Here is a 17,948-nt window from a genome sequence, read left to right as displayed (position 1 = left end):
CTCTGTCTCTCTCTGTCCCAAAAATAAAAATAAACGTTGAAAAAAAGAAAAAAAAAAAATTAAAAAAAAAAATGGCCAAAATTATGTGCTTTATAAAAAAGCCCTGGAGATTTGCCAATGTTGTTTCCCTTAAGGGAAATAATGGTTAAAGTCTTGTGAAACAGTTACGCACTTTGCTTTCATAGAGACTTTTCACTTACTTCCATTCTTTTATCGGATATAGTAATTAACTATAATCTTCAATTTTAGTCATTGCAATGGATTGAATGTTTTTGTCTCCTCAAAATTTATATGTTGAAATACTCGTCCCCAAAGTGATGGTATTAGGAAGTGAGGGCTTTTGGAGGTAATTAAGTCACATAGAGGTAGACTCCTCATGGATGAAATTAATACCCTTTAAAAAGGGGACCCCAGAGAGCTCTCTCACCCTATTTCTTCTTTGTGAGAATATAAGAAGTTAACAGTCAGGTGCTTTGATGTTAGACTTTCCAGCCTCCAGAACTTTAAGAAATAAATGTTGGCTGCTTAAGCCACCCAGTCTATGGTTTTGTTAAAGTGGCCTGAGCTAAGACAGTCATATTTTACTTTATAATAGTTTACAATAGTTTCTGATTTACTCTGATGCTAACTTGAAGGCTGTACTGTAAGCTACAGGCCAAAGTTTGTGCATGCGGGGACAGTCTCAAAGCCTCATGGAAAGGCTCAGTTACTTTAAATTACTGATAGATACTTCAAAGAATAGTCTTTTGGGTACAGACTTACAAGTGGGCATAGCTTAGGCAAGTTTCACACCATACCATTAGACTCAGTCAGGATTTCTAGAACTCTTTAGTTTGGAAAAAAACAGCTTCTTGAAAGCAGTTCCTTGACTCAAGATCCCACAGAACAGAGAACTGAATGAGCCAAGGAGGGGAACTTAATCATGGTTACTTGTTTGGAATATTGGTTATGTAGTTGTAATGTTCTGTTTCTATGGGTATATGAAGAAGCCCTTTTTAATTCTTAGGCTGTCTTCAATTTAGTGGACTGTGCTTTTGTAAACTGGAAGCTTAAAATGGTGTCTGATTCCCACCTAGTCCCTAGAATTCAGAAACATTTTCTGAATCTCCTTACATTTTATGGCAGTATTCAAAATGAATCTTTTTCTTTTTGAGTTTATTTATTTATTTTTGAGAGAGAGCACAGTGGGGGAGGGGCAGAGAAAGAGAAGGAGAGAGAGAATCCCAAGCAGGCTCTGTACTGCCAGTGCAAAGCCCAACTCGGGGCTCAAACCCACGAATTATGAGATCATGATCTGAGCAGAAGTCAGGTGCTTAACTGGCTGAGCCACCCAGGTACACCATGATTTTGTATTCTTGTTTATAATTAAGCAAATTGATTATGTAACCAAGGCCATACCTGGAGTGTCATATTTGAGAATAATTCTCCTTTAATCAGGTTTGACAAGCATATTATCAAAAAAACAAGTTGACTATGTATGTTGAGTCAATGTTTACAATGCTGTCCTGGTAAAATTGGAATTGGTAACTGGCTTACAGGGTTCCAGTCTTACAGGTGGTTAGGAAGGGCCCGTTTGGGCAAGCCAGGAACCTTAGTAAATTTTGGGATGCTGAGGAGAGAAAGTCACTCAAATTCTTAGGTATTACTTGAGAACTCTGGTGCAGAATTGCTTGACTTTGGTTCTACATCTAGCCTTGAGATCGCAAATTATAGAGGCTTTTAAAAGTCTGAGTGTCTCTATGAAAACTTTCAGACAGAAGTTAATTCTGCAGCTTTGGTAATTGTTCAGCACAGTATGTCTTTGGATTTACAAAGTAAATTCAAGGAGGCCTACATGGTTCATTAACACTGTGACAGTAATCAGGCCAAACCTAATGAAACCTGCCTTTTTAGAACAAAATAATCTTGGCAGGTTATTTATGATCACAAGGAAGAAACTGTCAAGAAACACTGTCAAAAACTTGGAAATGGGTAAAAGGAATTACTGAGTGTCCATTTAGTGGAGTGCTAGGTTTTATCTAATGGATTCTGAGGGTAGTATCTGAGGTGCTATGTATCTATAATTGTCTTCCTATTGACTAGGCTGTTTTACCATTCTGTAAACTCAAAAAAAGTTAAATTATAGAAAATCGATAGTAATGTAAATGAACTACAGTTGATTTCTGCTCAGTGGAAAAGATGACCCCTTTAGCTTTTATTGCCCTATAAGATATTAAAGTTTTATATCTATTAGCAAATATTAAGCATTTCTAATTGCCTATATGTTTGTTTTTCAAATTCTCCCTTATGCCAGTTAAAAAAATTTTTTTTAATGCTTATTCATTTATTTAGAGAGGGAGAGAGACAGAGTGCAAACAAGGAGGGGCAGAGAGAAGGAAAGAGAGAACCCCAAGCAGGCTCCAGTGCTGTTAGCACAGAGCCCCATGCAGGGCTTGATGTCACTAACTGTGAGATCATGACTTGAGCCAAAATCAAGAGTTAACGCTTAACCCACTGAGCTTCCCAGGTGCCCCATCCCTTATGACAGTTTTAATACCTCATTAATTCCCTCATTCATTAATGAGTTAAATGAAATTTTTAACATTTTTTAAGTGTTTCCTGTAGGATTTTTTTTTTTAGTGTTTATTTATTTATTTTGAGATAGCATGAGCAAGGGAAAGGCAGAGAGAGAGGGATAGAGAGAATCCCAAGCAGGCTCCATACTTAGCACAGAGCCTGATGTGGGGCTTGATCTCGCAACTGTGAGATCATGACCTGACCCAAAATCAAAAACTGGACACTTATGTAGGATTTAATGTTCAGTCTCCAAAGACCTTTTGTAGTACTTGATCATGGGTAATACATTAAAATAAATGGATGTCATTCTAAAAGCCATATAAATAGCCATTTTTTAAACCCAGAGAAGGCTTGGTATAATCTCCTCTCCCTTTATGCAAATTGATGACTATGGCACATTCCTTATTCATTAAAATTGCCAGAAATATACCAGCTCTGCTACAAAACTATGCCTTTTCCAGAAACCATCAATTCAGAGATATAGGCAACTAACAATCATGTTTACAGTCTATGATTCTTCCTATCCTCCTGGCTGTAATGGCCCTAGCCAGTCAGCTTATATAAGTGGTAGGAAATCTAACATATATAAATATTAGGTTGTGTTCTATTTTAGGATTGAAGAAACAGAGAAAGCTAGGCTACAGAACGAGAAAAGAAATGAAACGTGACAGAAGTAGAGTTGAAAGGTAGAAAAATATTATTGCATGGATTTCTAAAGTTATTTGGCTTCTAGACCCTTTCTAAAACTCACTTCATTCCTGCCCTTTTGATCCATGAGGCACTTCAATGTACTTAAAATACATTTGTTCATTTTTTAAAGTAGGTTCCAGCCCAATATGGGGCTTGAACTCATGACCCTGAAATCAAGAATCAAATGCTCTACCAACTGAGCCAGCCAGGTGCCCCTGTTCACTTTTTTCTTAAAGTAGTTTAAGTTCATTTGTGTTACTAGTGACTAAAAAGTCTTAATTGATAGTTATATAATTGCTTAATATTTATAATTGAGGGTACATTAATAAATATTATCATCATATGGCTTTGGAATACATTTATATGTCTAGAAGCTTTATGTTTAGAATTGGTAGGTAAGTTTTTGGACTTATGTATTATAAATTCAAATCTGCATTTGGAATATATTCTATTTAACTTGTAATTTCTTTGTAATACTCAGGAAGTCTCTAAATCTCCTTACCAATCTCTGTCATTGAAGTACAATTTCATAACTGAGCATGAAAAAAGCAGTCTTTTAAATATTTTTTTGTAAAAGATTAGATTTTTATTTTTATAATTAAGTGGCAACAGAAGAATGTATTTGGTCTCTGCCCTCAGTCTCTGGCTCTGAACTTCTAAAACTCTTTGAATTTGCTGAGTATCTGTTGTTATTCATGACAAACACAAAAGATGATATCTGAGTTTATGCTAATGAGGTGACTTCAGGTGGGGCCCCTAGATGGGAATTTAGGATGGGGCTGATCACCAGAAAGATTAAGCAATCAGATGATTGTGTTAGGGATTGAATTGTGTTCCCACAAAATTCAATAGTTGAAGCCCTAACCTTTCCCCATATGATTGTATTTGGATGTGGGCTGTGAGACAAGTGATTAAGGTCAAATGAGGTCATAAAGGTAGGGCCCTAATCTGACTTGTGTCCTTATTTGAAGAGAAAAACACCAGAGCCTTCTCTCTCCTCATGCATGTGCACAGAGGAGGCCGTGTGAGAACACAGTGAAGGTGGCACTCGACAAGCCAGGAAGAGATCTCACCAGAAACCAACCCAGATGGCACCTTGATCTTGGACTTGTAGCCTCCAGAACTGTTAAGAAACTAAAGTTCTGTTGTGTAAGCCACCCAGCCTGCAACATTTTGTTCTGGCAGCCCTAGCCACTAATACAGGTGGGAACTTTCAGCCCCACCCTTGACCTAAGGGGAGGAGATAAGGGCTAAAGATTTTCCATAAAAACTCTTGAACAAGAGATCTATGAGTTTATAGGTTGGAGAACTGAGGTACTAGGAGGGTGGTGCAATGGGAGAAGGTATGAAAGCTCTGTGTCTCCCCTTATAGCTCGCCCTATACATCTGTCTCTTATACTTGGCTGTTCCTCAGTTGTATCCTTTATAATAGTGTTTTTCCTGAGTACTGTGTGCCATTCTAGCAAATTATTGAATCTAAGGGTGGATCATGGGAATACCCAAATTTGTATCCAAATTACACAGAAGTGTGGATAGCCTGGGGACCCAGGACGTGTGACTGGTGTCTGAAGTGAGTATGGGACTGAGCCCTTAAACCTGTGAAATCTTGATAGTAACTCTTCAAGTTAGTGTAAGAATAGGATTGAACTATAGGATGCCCAATTGGTGCAGAATCAGAAAATCAGAAGTGGTGTTAGAAACTCTAATTAATATAACATATTTTAGCAGCATTTGATGTTTAATATTACAAAGAAATATTAAATTCACAAACCTTCGTTCTTACATGATTGTATAATTTTTGAAATACCTAATAATATAATTTAGTGAAAAATGGGTAGGTAACTTCATGCAGTTCATAATCAAAGCATGATTTTTTTTCATCACAGTAAATAAATCATAAATTCACTTTTATATGAAGTAAATAAACTTCCGGGAAAGAATACAGAGACACTAATAAGCACTGAACAATTTTATTTCTTTTCATAATGCACGCACATGAAATGAGATTGTGTACAACAGACCAAAGGCTACTCAGATATCAAGAATCATAAAAATATTTTAAGGCAAATTTTATTGATTTATTTTTAAATAAGGCCAAGTGACATGTAGGCTCAGAATTAAACAAGATTCCAATAACTTCTGGTCATTGTATGATGAGAATAAGAACATCAAATTTTTGACTATTACTATACAAAACTGAAAACAAATACTTTCCAAATTGTAGCAAAATAAACTCCTCCAGTAGAATACCATGAAGTCTACAAAGTCACCAGTAAGTTATTTGATGGCATCCAAATCCTACAATTCTTTTTCAATGTAAATTTTGGAAAATTCTGAATATTTTTATAAGCCCACTTTTCAAAAATGTCACTGGAAAAATATTGAAATCCAAAAAATTTGTTACTTTAAGTGGTTAGAATAACAAAACAAATGTACTTTTCTAGGTTAATGTAATTCAAGTACAGTGGTATATGGATAACACATAATTTTAGTGAAACCAAACCCGTTTGAGAAAAAACAAGTCATTTAAACAAAAGCGGAAAGCTAGTATTAGAATCAGTAGTATGGGTTCAGTGTAAGAGCAATTATTTTAAAATTTTACCAGAAATATTGTAAAGCCCTTTATCTTAAATAGTAGATTATATTCTAATTACTCAACAATTAATCATGTTTTATAGCAATCTCTTTAATTTTTATACTTGCCAATGTGTTCACGGGCTATAATAAGTCTTTGAATCTGTGCTGTACCTTCATAAATCTGCAAGAAAAAAATAGATGTACATGAAATATCTTCAGTACATGAATAATTTACTCAATATTTTCGACAGTAGTATAAGCTTCATTGTAACATCAAACTGAATGAAACCATATAAAGGGTCTGTAGTCTATAGTGATTCCAAAACCCGATTCTGTGAAACCCATGAAAATGCATAATTCTCTAAAATAAAGATTAGTTAAATTATAAAAAGTCATTTACCAAAATTTTGGGAGTGTTAAAAAAATTAAAGGATATCAACATTTCAAAAAGTTTGGGAAACCTAAAAGTTAAACGTTGCAAAAATATTTATTCAACTTTTCTGAATTGTTTTTAGCCAGTTGTCCCTTTCAGTCATTTTCCATTTTTACTCTTATACCTGATTTTCTCTTTTGCTGCCTAAGGAACAGAGTTGCTAAAGAAAAAGATGCTGGGAACATTTGGCTTTAACTGAGACAATCCTAGTAGCCAGCCCTTACTTCTAGTTTAAACCCTAGCAAATTTGTTACAGTTCATCTTCTCAGATGAACTTCTAATAAATGACTGATAGCAGTAATAATTATAGGCTTCAGGAGAGGGACAGTTTCACAAGATAAACCTGTAACTTTGTATAAGGCACAAATTCTGGTCCTCAGTTTTTCATGTCTAAATTCAGAGGCTGCAATGTCTATTTCCTTCTTACTCTAACATTCTAGGATTCTACCTCCAGATTTCAAATGACTGGATTTCCCAAATAACTGGTTGTGGATAGAGGGAAGCAAGGGAAGGGATACTGAGGACGATGGGTTAAAATTACTTAAGCGACATGTGGAGAACATGTGCATTTATATTTTATTTACCAAATTATCCCTATCTCTAAGTTTTTCTAACCACTACATCACTGTCTCTCCATGTTGTTTTCCTCCCAAATATGGTTTTAATCAATTCAATAGTTGTCAAGCAAGATTAAAAATAAAATAATTTATTATTATTATTTTTTATTTGAGAGAGACAGAGAGAGAGAGAGCACACGAGCCAGGGAGAGGGTCAGAGGGAGAGAGAAAGAATCTCAAGCAGGCTCATGCTGAGCATGGTTCTGATCCCACGACCCTGGGATCTTGACCTGAGCTGAAATCAAGAATTGAACATTCAATCAACTGAGCCACCCAAACACCTCTAAAATAATTTTTTTAATTATATGCATATTTCTGGGAGAGCAAAGAGTAGACTACGATTAGCTAGGATGTTAAGCATCAAAGATGCCTGACCCAGACATAAATGTACTTGTCTGTACCATTCACTTTGTTACTTTATTCTCTCTTAAGGCATATACCTAAAAGTAACATTCTTCTGTGTTAGTTTTAAAAACTTCAGCTTACAGCCATGTATGATAGTTTATTTTATTAATGGCACAAAATCCTAAATTAGAAATCTGCTCTGTCATCTATGAATATTATTTTACCTAAAAAACAACAGAAATCATTTTTGACCTTACCTGATAGATTTTGGCATCCCTCATTAGTTTTTCTACAGGATATTCTGTATTAAATCCATTGCCCCCCAAAATCTGCACAGCATCAGTAGCTAACTGATTTGCAACATCTCCAGCAAATGCCTTTGCTATAGAGGCATAGTAAGTATTTCGGCGACCAGAATCAACCTCCCAAGCTGCTCTCTGGTAACTCAATCTTGCTAGTTCAACTTTCATTGCCATTTCAGCCAGCAAAAATGATATTCCTTGGTGCTAGAATTAAACAGAAAAAAAGTTTAAGGGTATCTGTTAACTAAAAAATCTTTTTTTTAATGTTAATATATTTCTGAGAGAGAGCTTGAGCACTCAAGAGGGTGAGGGGCAGGCGGGGGGGGGGGAGGGGTGGGGGGGGCGGGTAGTGGGGAAAGGATCTGAAGCAGGCTTTTCATGGATAGCAGCAAGCCCCATGCAGGGCTTACATTCCAGAAAGGTGAGATCATGACCTGAGCAGAAGTTGGATGCTCAACCTACTGAGATACCCAGGCACCCCACTAAAAAAACTTTTTAAACGTTCTTCTCCTGGAACTTTTTTTTTTGTTTTAACTTTAAAACTAATATTAGACTTAGAAAATTACACTCTGCCTCCTCTAATGGTAACATATTGTCTAACCATAATGTAATGATCAACCATTAATATTACTAGGATATTAACCATTAACATTACTAGGGTATTATCAACTAAACTATAAACTTTGTTCAAATTTGGCCAAGTTTTCCACCAATGTCCTTTTTTTTTTTTTTTTTTTTGGTTCAAGGATCCCATCCAAGATTTCAACTGTTATTTCTTCTTAGTCTCCCCCAAGCTGTTAGGATTCTTTAATTTTTCCTTGTCTTTCATGACCTTGGCACTGCTAAAGAACACTGAGTGGTGGTTGTTTTTTTTGTAGAATGTCCCTCAACTTGGGTTTGTTTGATGTTTTCTCAGAGCTGGAATGAAGTTATGCATTTTTGCAAAATACCACGAAAATTATATGTATCCTTTTGGGTATCTGCTGGGACTTTTTTTTTTTTTTAATGTATCTATGTATGTATTTTTAAGTAAACTCTATACCCAACATGAGACTTGAACTCACAACCCTGAGATCAAGAGTCACATGCTCTACCGATTGAGCCAGCCACGTGCCCCTGCTGGGACTTTTCAAAGAACATTATTATAGATACAGTGAAAAATAATGTGGCAGTGTATCAGATGCTGACAGAGGAAAGTAAGTGCCATGACAAAGACAAATAAAAGATGCTTTTTATTCTCCCTCTAGTAGAGGTTCATAATCAAAGAGGAGACCTAAGACAAGTACCTTCAATAAGACAGTAAGTGTCCTATGAGTTGTATGGCCACAATGGTATAGGATAGAAATACATCACCATGTATTGATTGGTAAAAATTTCAAACATACTGTATGGTTGAAGCTTTTGAAAAATAAATTCATAGAAACAAAGAATATACAGCAAGATGGTCACTGTAATTATCTCTGGACAATGGGATCATGTAGCAATTTTATTACTCAATTTTACACACACTGTATAACATAAATTATTCCACACTGAACATGGAATGGAACATATGCTTTAAAATAATACATATTAAAAGAAGGCTTATAGGCATTCAGAAACAAAAATACTAAAATGATTAAGAAGATGCTTTCTGTAGCAGGCAACATCAAAATGGGTTTTGAAGACCAAGAGGTTATAAAAACCATACAACTTATGACTGTGTACAGACTAATATGAACCAAAGGTCACAACATACAAAAAATTAAGCTGTTCAATTTCTTATATTTACTGTATTAAAAAAAACACACACACACTACTTTAGAATGTGACAAGCTGCTTGAGATTAGCATGGTAATTGAGTCTTAAGAGGAGACAATTAATGTAAATAATTCATATGTGGAACAAGGAGAGTAATATCCTCCCTTACTTCTACCTGCCTGATTGTGCCCATTCTTCTAAGCCAATGATTCTTTCAAGTTGTTTTGTTTTTAGTTTTTACTGTTTTTTGAATAGGTAATCCATCCACCAGTTTGAAATTTTAACCTTTCTTCCTTCTATCATCCTGCCCTCCCCAACCCCATTTAATTCCCCTTCCTAGAGGTAAACAGATGAACTGTTTTCATCTTCTCAGAGATATTATATACACAGATAAGCAAATACATCCATAGTCTCTCCCTTTTTTACACATATACTTGCCTGCTATGTTGATGGTTCTTCATTTTGCTTTTTTAAAATTTTTTATTTTTTAATTATTTTTTATTAAAAAAAATTTTTTTTAATGTTTGTGAGAGAGAGACAGACAGATAGAGACAGAGTGTGAGTGGGGGGAGGGACAGACGGAGAGGGAGACACAGGATCTGAAGCAGGGTCCAGGCTCTAAGCTGTCAGCACAGAGCCCAACTCAGAACTCGAACTCACGAACCGTGAGATTATGACCTGAGCCAAAGTCAGACCTTATTCGACTGAGCCACCCAGATGCCCCTTGCTTTTCTTATCAATAAATCTGAGTGCTTTCTATATTAATACATAAAGAGCTTCTTTATCCTTTTTTATAGCTTCAAAGTATTCCACTGTATGGATGATCAACATCTTGGTTGTTTCTATATTTGGCTGTTTCTACACAATGCTGAAATGAATAAGCTATAGGTATGTTATACTGTCCATATGGAGTATATCTGAAAGATACCTATCTTATGAAATACAGTTGTAGGATAACCACTGTACTGTGGGCCCAAAATTAGGTACTTTTGATATATATTGCAAAAATATGGTTCATAAAAGTTACACCAAATTATATTTCCACTGGCCATATATAGAAACACTTATTTCACCACAGCCTTGGCAACCTGGTGTAAGAGGCACATTCTTCTCTTGTGAGATTCTGATGAAAAAATCCCAATGAGTCTCATTCAGTTTCTTTTCAGCCTATGCTTTGAGAAACCCTGTTCTAAATACAACTCAGAATCCCTGTAATGTGTCTGGCCCACCCACAACAGTCTCTCCTCTTGGTTTCTCTAACCCTGTCCATAGCTTTCATTTAGAGATTTAATCTTATATTGCTCTGTATTATTTCTTAATACTTGTTTTAAGATATGTATCATATCTCCATCTCTAAAGTCTCTGAGCACAGAGACTATGTCAAACTTCTTTTCTTTCACAGAAATAGCACATGTAGTGTGCAAAAGAACACACTCTTTAAGTGACTACTTGGGTTCAAATCTTGTTTCCATTATATATGAGGTTGGACGTAATGTTTATACATGTGGTAAATGGGACTAAAAGTCCCCACTCCACAGTACTGTGAAGATTAGATGAATTAATACATTTAAAACCCTTAGAATAGTGCTTGGAACAGAGAAAGCATCCAGTTATTAATATTTTAATATAGTAGGTGTTCAATTACTATTTGTTGAATGCATGAAATAGAAGTTCATAGTGGAAATATATCCTAAGTACTAGCAGTATAAGGGTACCAAAACAAATCCATAGCCTGTGTGGAGCTCACATTCAAGTGAGTTAGGAGAAATAATAAACAAACACATACATGATATAATGTTGAGTGGTGTTAAGAACTATGAAAAAAAAAAACCAAACAAGTGGGATTAGTATATAGAACGTTGGAGATATTATTTTTCATTGGGTGACTAGGGTAGATTCTCTAGTGAAATGAGTGAGGAAGTAGATTTTGGGGGGCGGGGGGGAAGAGTAAAAGTAAATACAAGCAAAAGGCCAGTGTGGTTGATAGAAGCCCATTGTAAGGACTCTGGATTTTAATTTCAGTGTGATTTGAACTCAGATTTTTATCTGAGTGTGAAAATTACCTCTAAAGGCGCCTGGGTGGTTCACTGGGTTAAGCTCAGGTCATGATCTCATGGTTCGTGGGTTTGAGCCACATGGTGGGCTCTGTGCTGATAGCTGGGAGCCTGGAGCCTGCTTCAGATTCTGTGTTTCCCTCTCTCTCGGCCCCTCCCCCACTCACACTGTCTCTCTTTCAGAAATAAATAAAAATAAAAAAATTAAAATTAAAAAATAAAAATTACCTCTACAAGCAGCTTTCCAAAAGTTTTCCTCTCCAAGGCATACTTGGTAGCTTCATCCAAAGCCCTTTGTGCTAGTCCCACAGCACCAGCTGCTACCTGTTGGTTTAATATTTTACGAAGCAAAAATTTACGTTGTCTTTAAAACACAGTACAATGGCCATTTGCGTAAATTCTAAGTGAAGGATTATACAAAGAGAAAATGACTATACATTCAGGCCACAAAAGAAGGGATGGGGGAGAACAAGCATTTAAATTTATATTGTATAAATTAAAGGCATTAGTGAGGCACAAGACCATACCCTAGAGACAAGTCATTTCTTCTGTTTAACAAGGGAAAGCTTCTTAGGGGAAATATTCCTACTGAGTAAGGGAAAAGGAAATGAGCACCTATTAGCAGGAATGATTAAGTATGGACTGCCTGTCTGTAAATCTAGCAGTGACTACAAAAATTTTGTATTTGCTAAAATAACAGGTGGCAAGACAGTTGAAGAATTCTAAAAAATAAAGAAAAATGACAGTATCTCTCCATCCTTAATAAAAGAAGTAAATATTTAAAAAGAAATGCACACCAGATACGCCATGTATAAATAAAACTGAATGTAATGAATAAAAGAAGATCCTAAAAAAAAAAAAAAAAAAAGATCCTATAAAGATTATCAGGTCATTGATATTACTTACTGGTGGTCTGGTTTTATCAAAAGCTCCCATTGCAATTTTAAAACCAGCTCCCTCACCAATTAAAACATTTTCTTTAGGCACTTTCACATCTTCAAAGACAATTCCTCTTGTATCTGAACATCGCTGACCCATATTTAATTCCTAATGAGGAAAACAATGTATGTTAAAGAACACTTTTTGAGCTGGCATGAATTTTTGCTTTAACCTGTTTTAGGATTTTCTGCAATTATCTAAAACGGGTTGACAAACAATGGTTTACACCTGTTTTGTAAAGAAAGCTTTATTGGAAGAGTCAATACCTATTTGTTTACATATAATCTATGGCTACTTTCTTGATACAGCAGAATTGAGTAGCTAGGACACAGACCTTATGGCTCTCAAAGTCTAAAATATTTATAATCTGTATCTTTTTTTACTTTTATTTTTTGAGAGAGAGAGTGTGAATGGGGAGGGGCAGAGACAGAGGGAGACACAGAATCTGAAGCAGGATCCAGGCTCTGAGCTGTCAGTACAGATGAACTGTGAGATCATGACCTGAGCCGAAATTGGACGCTTAACTGACTGAGCCACCTAGGCGCTTCTATAATATGGATCTTTATAAAAAGTTTGTCAACCCCTAGTCTAAAACAATTGTTCCCCAAACTTTGAAACCAACAATACTCTAAAGGTCTACATGTACATATTACCTTACAAAGACAAGTATCATCATGTTTGAAGGCTATCTTTTTTACCATGAATGTCAGCAAAAGCATTTAGCAAACATAATCTGATTTGGGATGTTTAATTTCAGCTTAATAGAGCTAGCAAGCAAAGTAATGTACCAACTTGTTCTTAAAATTAGGTTTACTGAAGTAGAATTTACATACCGGAAAATTTACCTTCTTTAAAATTTCTAACAATTTTGACAAATGCATTATGTATTTGTCAAAATACATAGTAGTGGTACATAGTAGTGGAACCACTACCACAGTCAAGACAGACTATTTCAGCACCCCCAAAAATTCCCTTGTGCTCCTTTTTAGTCAATACCCTTACTTTAACCCAATCTGAAGCAACCAGTGATCTGATTTCTGTCCATATAAGTTTTCCTTTTCCAGAATATCATATAAGTAGAATAATAATGAGTAATAAGTGCCTTCTAGGCCTGACTTTTCACTTAGCAGAGTGCTTCTGAGATCCATCCATATTGCTTCTGCTCAGTAATTTATTTCTTTTACTGCTGAGTAGTATTCCACTATATGGATGGATCACATATCCATTATCTGTTCACCAGTTGGACATTCCCCTTCTACTCCAGTTTTTAGCAATTATATAAAGTTGCTACAAACATTTGTGTATAGGCCTTTGTTTTCACTCTTGGATAAATACCTAAGAGTGCTGGGTATGAGGTAAATGAATATTTAACTTTATAAGAAACTACCAAAGTAGCTATATTCCCTCAATTTTTTACTTCAAAAAATTTCAAACCAACAGAAGGCCTATGGGAGTAGTATAACAAATACCTATGTACCCTTTATCTCAATTCACCCATTATTAACATTTTGTCACATTTGCTTTGTTTCTGTGTTTTGTGTGTGTAACTATTAGCATTATTTGCTGAATAGCTGAGAGGGAGTTGCAGATATTTTGACTCTTCTCCTTAAGGAAAAAACATTTTAATCTAATTTTTAATAAGCAGTAATAGAAGCAGGGGAAATGGGAATACATAGCTGTAAATGAGCTCTTTTGCTTGCTTGCTTTAATATTAATCATCCGCTTCTAGGCTTGAAGAAATAGTAACAATAATATACAGTTTTACCAAGAAAGAAACCAACATCTTTCTTTTTTTGTCTTTATAAGTCAATAAACTCTACTGCCTTAGACCCTTACTTAATATAATGAGAAAACACTGTTTATGAAAACAGCTTATCCTGTTTCCCAGACTCACTCCAAACACTAGAGCATTTAAAACCAAAATGCTTGCTGGACTCATCTCAAGCCAGATAATTTCTAAAACAAAAAAAATTTTTAAGTATCAAATTTCACAAATTTGTAAAATGCCCATATATTTAAAAAAAAAAAAGAATTAAGGAGTTTAAGTTTATACAATATAATTATCTATCTCTCTCGTTAGAAAGTAAGCTCCCCAAGGGCAGGGATTTTTGTCTGTTTTGATCCATACAGTATCCCCAACACCACAATAGTGCTAAGTATTAACTCAATAGTAAGTATTTATTGAATTAGAGATTTTTTTTTTAAGTGGGAAAACTGAGAAAAAATTAATGAGACTAGAAACAACATAATACAATGGAAAGTGAGTTTACTACTGAAAAAAGTATAAGCTATTTGGTCCTTCACACTTTCTAGAGATGGCCATAAATTTGGCCCTAAGTGGTGGGGTGCCTGGGTGGCTCAGTTGGTTAAGCGCCTGACTTTGGCTCATGTCATGATCTCGTGGTCCATGAGTTTGAGCCCTGCGTCGGGCTCTGACAGCTCGGAGCCTGGAGCCTGTTTCAGATTCTGTGTCTCCCTCTCTTTCTGACCCTCCCCCGTTCATGCTCTGTCTCTGTCTCAAAAATAAATAAACATTAAAAAAAAAAAAAATTGGCCCTAAGTTTTCTAGCAACCATCCCTAAAAAAGAAACATGAATAAAACATAAATAGCGCCTGGGTGGCTCAGTCGGTTAAGTGTCCGACTTTGGCTCAGGTCATGATCTTGCCATTCATGAGTTCGATCCGTACGTCAGGCTGTGCTGATAGCTCAGAGCGTAAAGCCTGCTTTAGATTCTGTGTCTCCTTCTCTTTCTGCCCCTTGCCCGCTCATTCTCTCTCTCTCTCAAAAATAAATAAACATTAAAAAAAAATTTGCTTGGAAGAAGCACATCCATTCTTATACTTTGTTATATATAACAACCTCACTATAGTTTTATTTAAGTGCAGTCTATAATATCTACTCTTAAAATAGAGAAAAATAGTGTCAGCAACCACATTGGGCAAGTTCCTAGGACACCTCAGTAGTGATCTCAACTCCACCTCTGAGTGTGTTACACTAAGTAAATCATTTACTTGGATCTCCGTTTCAATATTCAATAAACAGACTGAAATATCGTGTACATCTTCCACCTTTAATATTCTACGACCTAAAAGAAAAGTTACCCCTCTTATATATTCTACCATGTTTCCATTTTTTTTCCCCCAAATGTTTCCATTTTCAAGAGGCGTGGGTACAACAGAGAGATTCTGATGGCTTTTAATAAAACTTGTATTATATGAATACACATGACTGGTTCAGAAGTTTGCATAAGTTGGTCAATTCAGATTAGCCTTTCCAGTTCAGGTTACACCACCCTTAGTCTAATATCTCACTGGGTAATATGTACCATTCCCCATGAAGAATATATATTCATGTAACCTTTAGGAACTCTTAATAAACCTCCATAATTTCTCCTTTGCCTTCAATATACAGTATTTGGTCATTAATAGGTTTTCTTTTTTACAAATTCATTTTGCAAAGAAGAGTTTTACAATTGTAAAATTGAGTCTTCTCTTCCTGTTCTCAGAGTTAAATCTTAATCATATTTACTTAGCTCTCACTAGGACTACTTTAATGACTTCATTTCTTTCCTACTTTGATTTGTTGAATTTTAAACTCTTTTCTTTAGTCTACTTTAAATGCCACTGCTAAATTATCTCCACACACTCAAATGATAATCATTTTCAAATACATTAAATTACCTTTTCTTATTTAAATAAAATTTTTCTTGCCTTACCACATTCAAGGCTCTTTACCATTTCCACACTTTCCTCAAGGCACAGATTTTTCTCTTATGACCGCAGGTATTGTTTTAATCAAAAAGGGGCATAATCCCAGTTATCCTAACCTAAAAGGCTGCTGTGAGGAAGGAAAAGAGTGGAAACGTCTTTGAAAATGTCTAAAACTCTATTATTGGGCAGGCCATATAAATGACAGTTTGATTTCTGCTTCATTAACCCTCACAGCTGTTGTTAGCATTCTCTATAGACTGGCACCATGAATGGCCACTTTTTCAAATAATGAATCCAAAGGATTATCCTCAACTTAAAATCTTCAGCAATATATAGACTATTTCACCTGATAACACCAAAACACAGTTTTATTTTTAGGGGTGGGTTAAATAGGTGATGAGGATTAAGGAGTGCACTTGTTGTTTTGTTTAAATTTTTTTTTTTAACGTTTATTTATTTTTGAGACAGAGAGAGACAGAGCATGAATGGGGGAGGGTCAGAGAGAGGGAGACACAGAATCGGAAACAGGCTCAGGCTCTGAGCTGTCAGCACAGAGCCCGACGCGGGGCTCAAACTCACGGACCGCGAGATCATGACCTGAACCGAAGTCGGCCGCTTAACCGACTGAGCCACCCAGGCGCCCCTGAGGAGTGCACTTGTGATGAACACAGAGTGATGTATGGAAGTGCTGAATCACTAGGTTGTACACCTGAAACTAATATAACACTGTATGTTAACTGGAATTAAAATAAAAACTTAAACAAAAACCAGCTTTATTTTTTTGCAATTTACTACAAAAAAAATGGTTTCAATAAAGGAAACTGAAATAGTAATTTTGAAATGTATACCTAAAATAGTATTTGAAACCTTAATCACTGATAAATATACACTTTACCTTTCTTCCAATCTGCACTCCTGGGGTATCTGCTTCCACAATAAATCCAGTAAAGGCTTTACCAGCAGGAGTCTTAGGATCCGGATCAGAACGAGCCAATAAGAAATACCTAATATATATACATGATATAAATACAATGATAATGACCTCAACAGATAACACACACTGATGGCTGTCTCATTTAATTCCCCCCAAAACCCCAATTATTATTCCCTTGTTTTACAGATGATGAAATAAAGAATCAGAGAGGTATAGGGGAACCTGGGTGGCTCAGTCAGTTGAGTGTCTGACTTGGCTCCCATCATGATCTCAGTTTGTTGAATTCGAGCCCCACATCAGACTTGCTGCTGTCAGCACAAGAGCCCACTTTCGATCCTCTGTCTCTCAGCGCCCACTCGTGCACTCCCTCTCTCAAAAATAAATAAAAACATTAAAAAAAAAATTTAGAAGCTTGCTCGAGTCAGATATTCATGATGTGACAGAGCTAGTATTTTAACCCAGGTCTACTTTTTTTTTTTTTTTAATGTTTATTTTTGAGAGACAGAGATAGAGCATGAGAGGGGGAGGGGCGGAGAGAGAGGGAGACACAGAATCTGAAGCAGGCTCCAGGCTCCCAGCTGTCCGCACAGAGCCTGACGCTGAGCTCGAACTTACAAACTGCGAGACCATGACCTGAGCCTAAGTCAGATGCTTAACTGACTGAGCCACCCAGGTGCCCCAACCCAGGTCTACTTAAATAATATGGTATTTAACTTTATTTAGAAGTATGAGTTATAAGTAAAAATTCCTTGTATTCCTTTTAGATTATGTAATCTAAAAAATAAGTATGTGCTGTGATGGAAATGGTACTTTTTCTTTCCCAAAACTAGTTTCATTATTTAAAGGACAAGCTATCTGGAAAAGAACAATAAATAGGGCTGCCTGTGAAAGGAATAATATGAGATGATGACCCCTACATTTTACCTACTATCCTCTTTTTGCAGCAAAATCAGTGTTTTTGTTATACTGAGTTGTTATGAATATTTGCTAGGTTTTCCCTCCAGAAGAATTTTTCCCAGAAAGATTTTAAAATGGAACATGAAGTATGAA

General features: G+C 35.8%; 1 protein-coding gene across 1 annotated transcript in view; it reads right to left on the bottom strand.

Annotated features, from left to right (window-relative positions):
• Nucleotides 1–5,200: 5,200 nt before the first annotated feature.
• ACADM (acyl-CoA dehydrogenase medium chain) overlaps nt 5,201–17,948 on the bottom strand; it is a 33,859-nt gene continuing 21,111 nt past the window's right edge. The window contains exons 8-12 of the mRNA XM_030325408.1: nt 16,860–16,968; nt 12,221–12,361; nt 11,543–11,638; nt 7,476–7,724; nt 5,201–6,004 (exon numbers count right to left, since the gene is read on the bottom strand). Of these exons, the coding sequence (XP_030181268.1) occupies nt 5,933–6,004; nt 7,476–7,724; nt 11,543–11,638; nt 12,221–12,361; nt 16,860–16,968 (667 nt within the window). The 3' untranslated portion in view covers nt 5,201–5,932. The remainder of the gene's footprint in view (nt 6,005–7,475; nt 7,725–11,542; nt 11,639–12,220; nt 12,362–16,859; nt 16,969–17,948) is intronic.

This window comes from Lynx canadensis, chromosome C1 (genome assembly GCF_007474595.2).
Source record: "Lynx canadensis isolate LIC74 chromosome C1, mLynCan4.pri.v2, whole genome shotgun sequence".
NCBI classification, from domain to species: domain Eukaryota; kingdom Metazoa; phylum Chordata; class Mammalia; order Carnivora; family Felidae; genus Lynx; species Lynx canadensis.
Note: the sequence above shows the minus strand (reverse complement) of the source record. Positions and strands in the feature narration are given on the sequence as shown.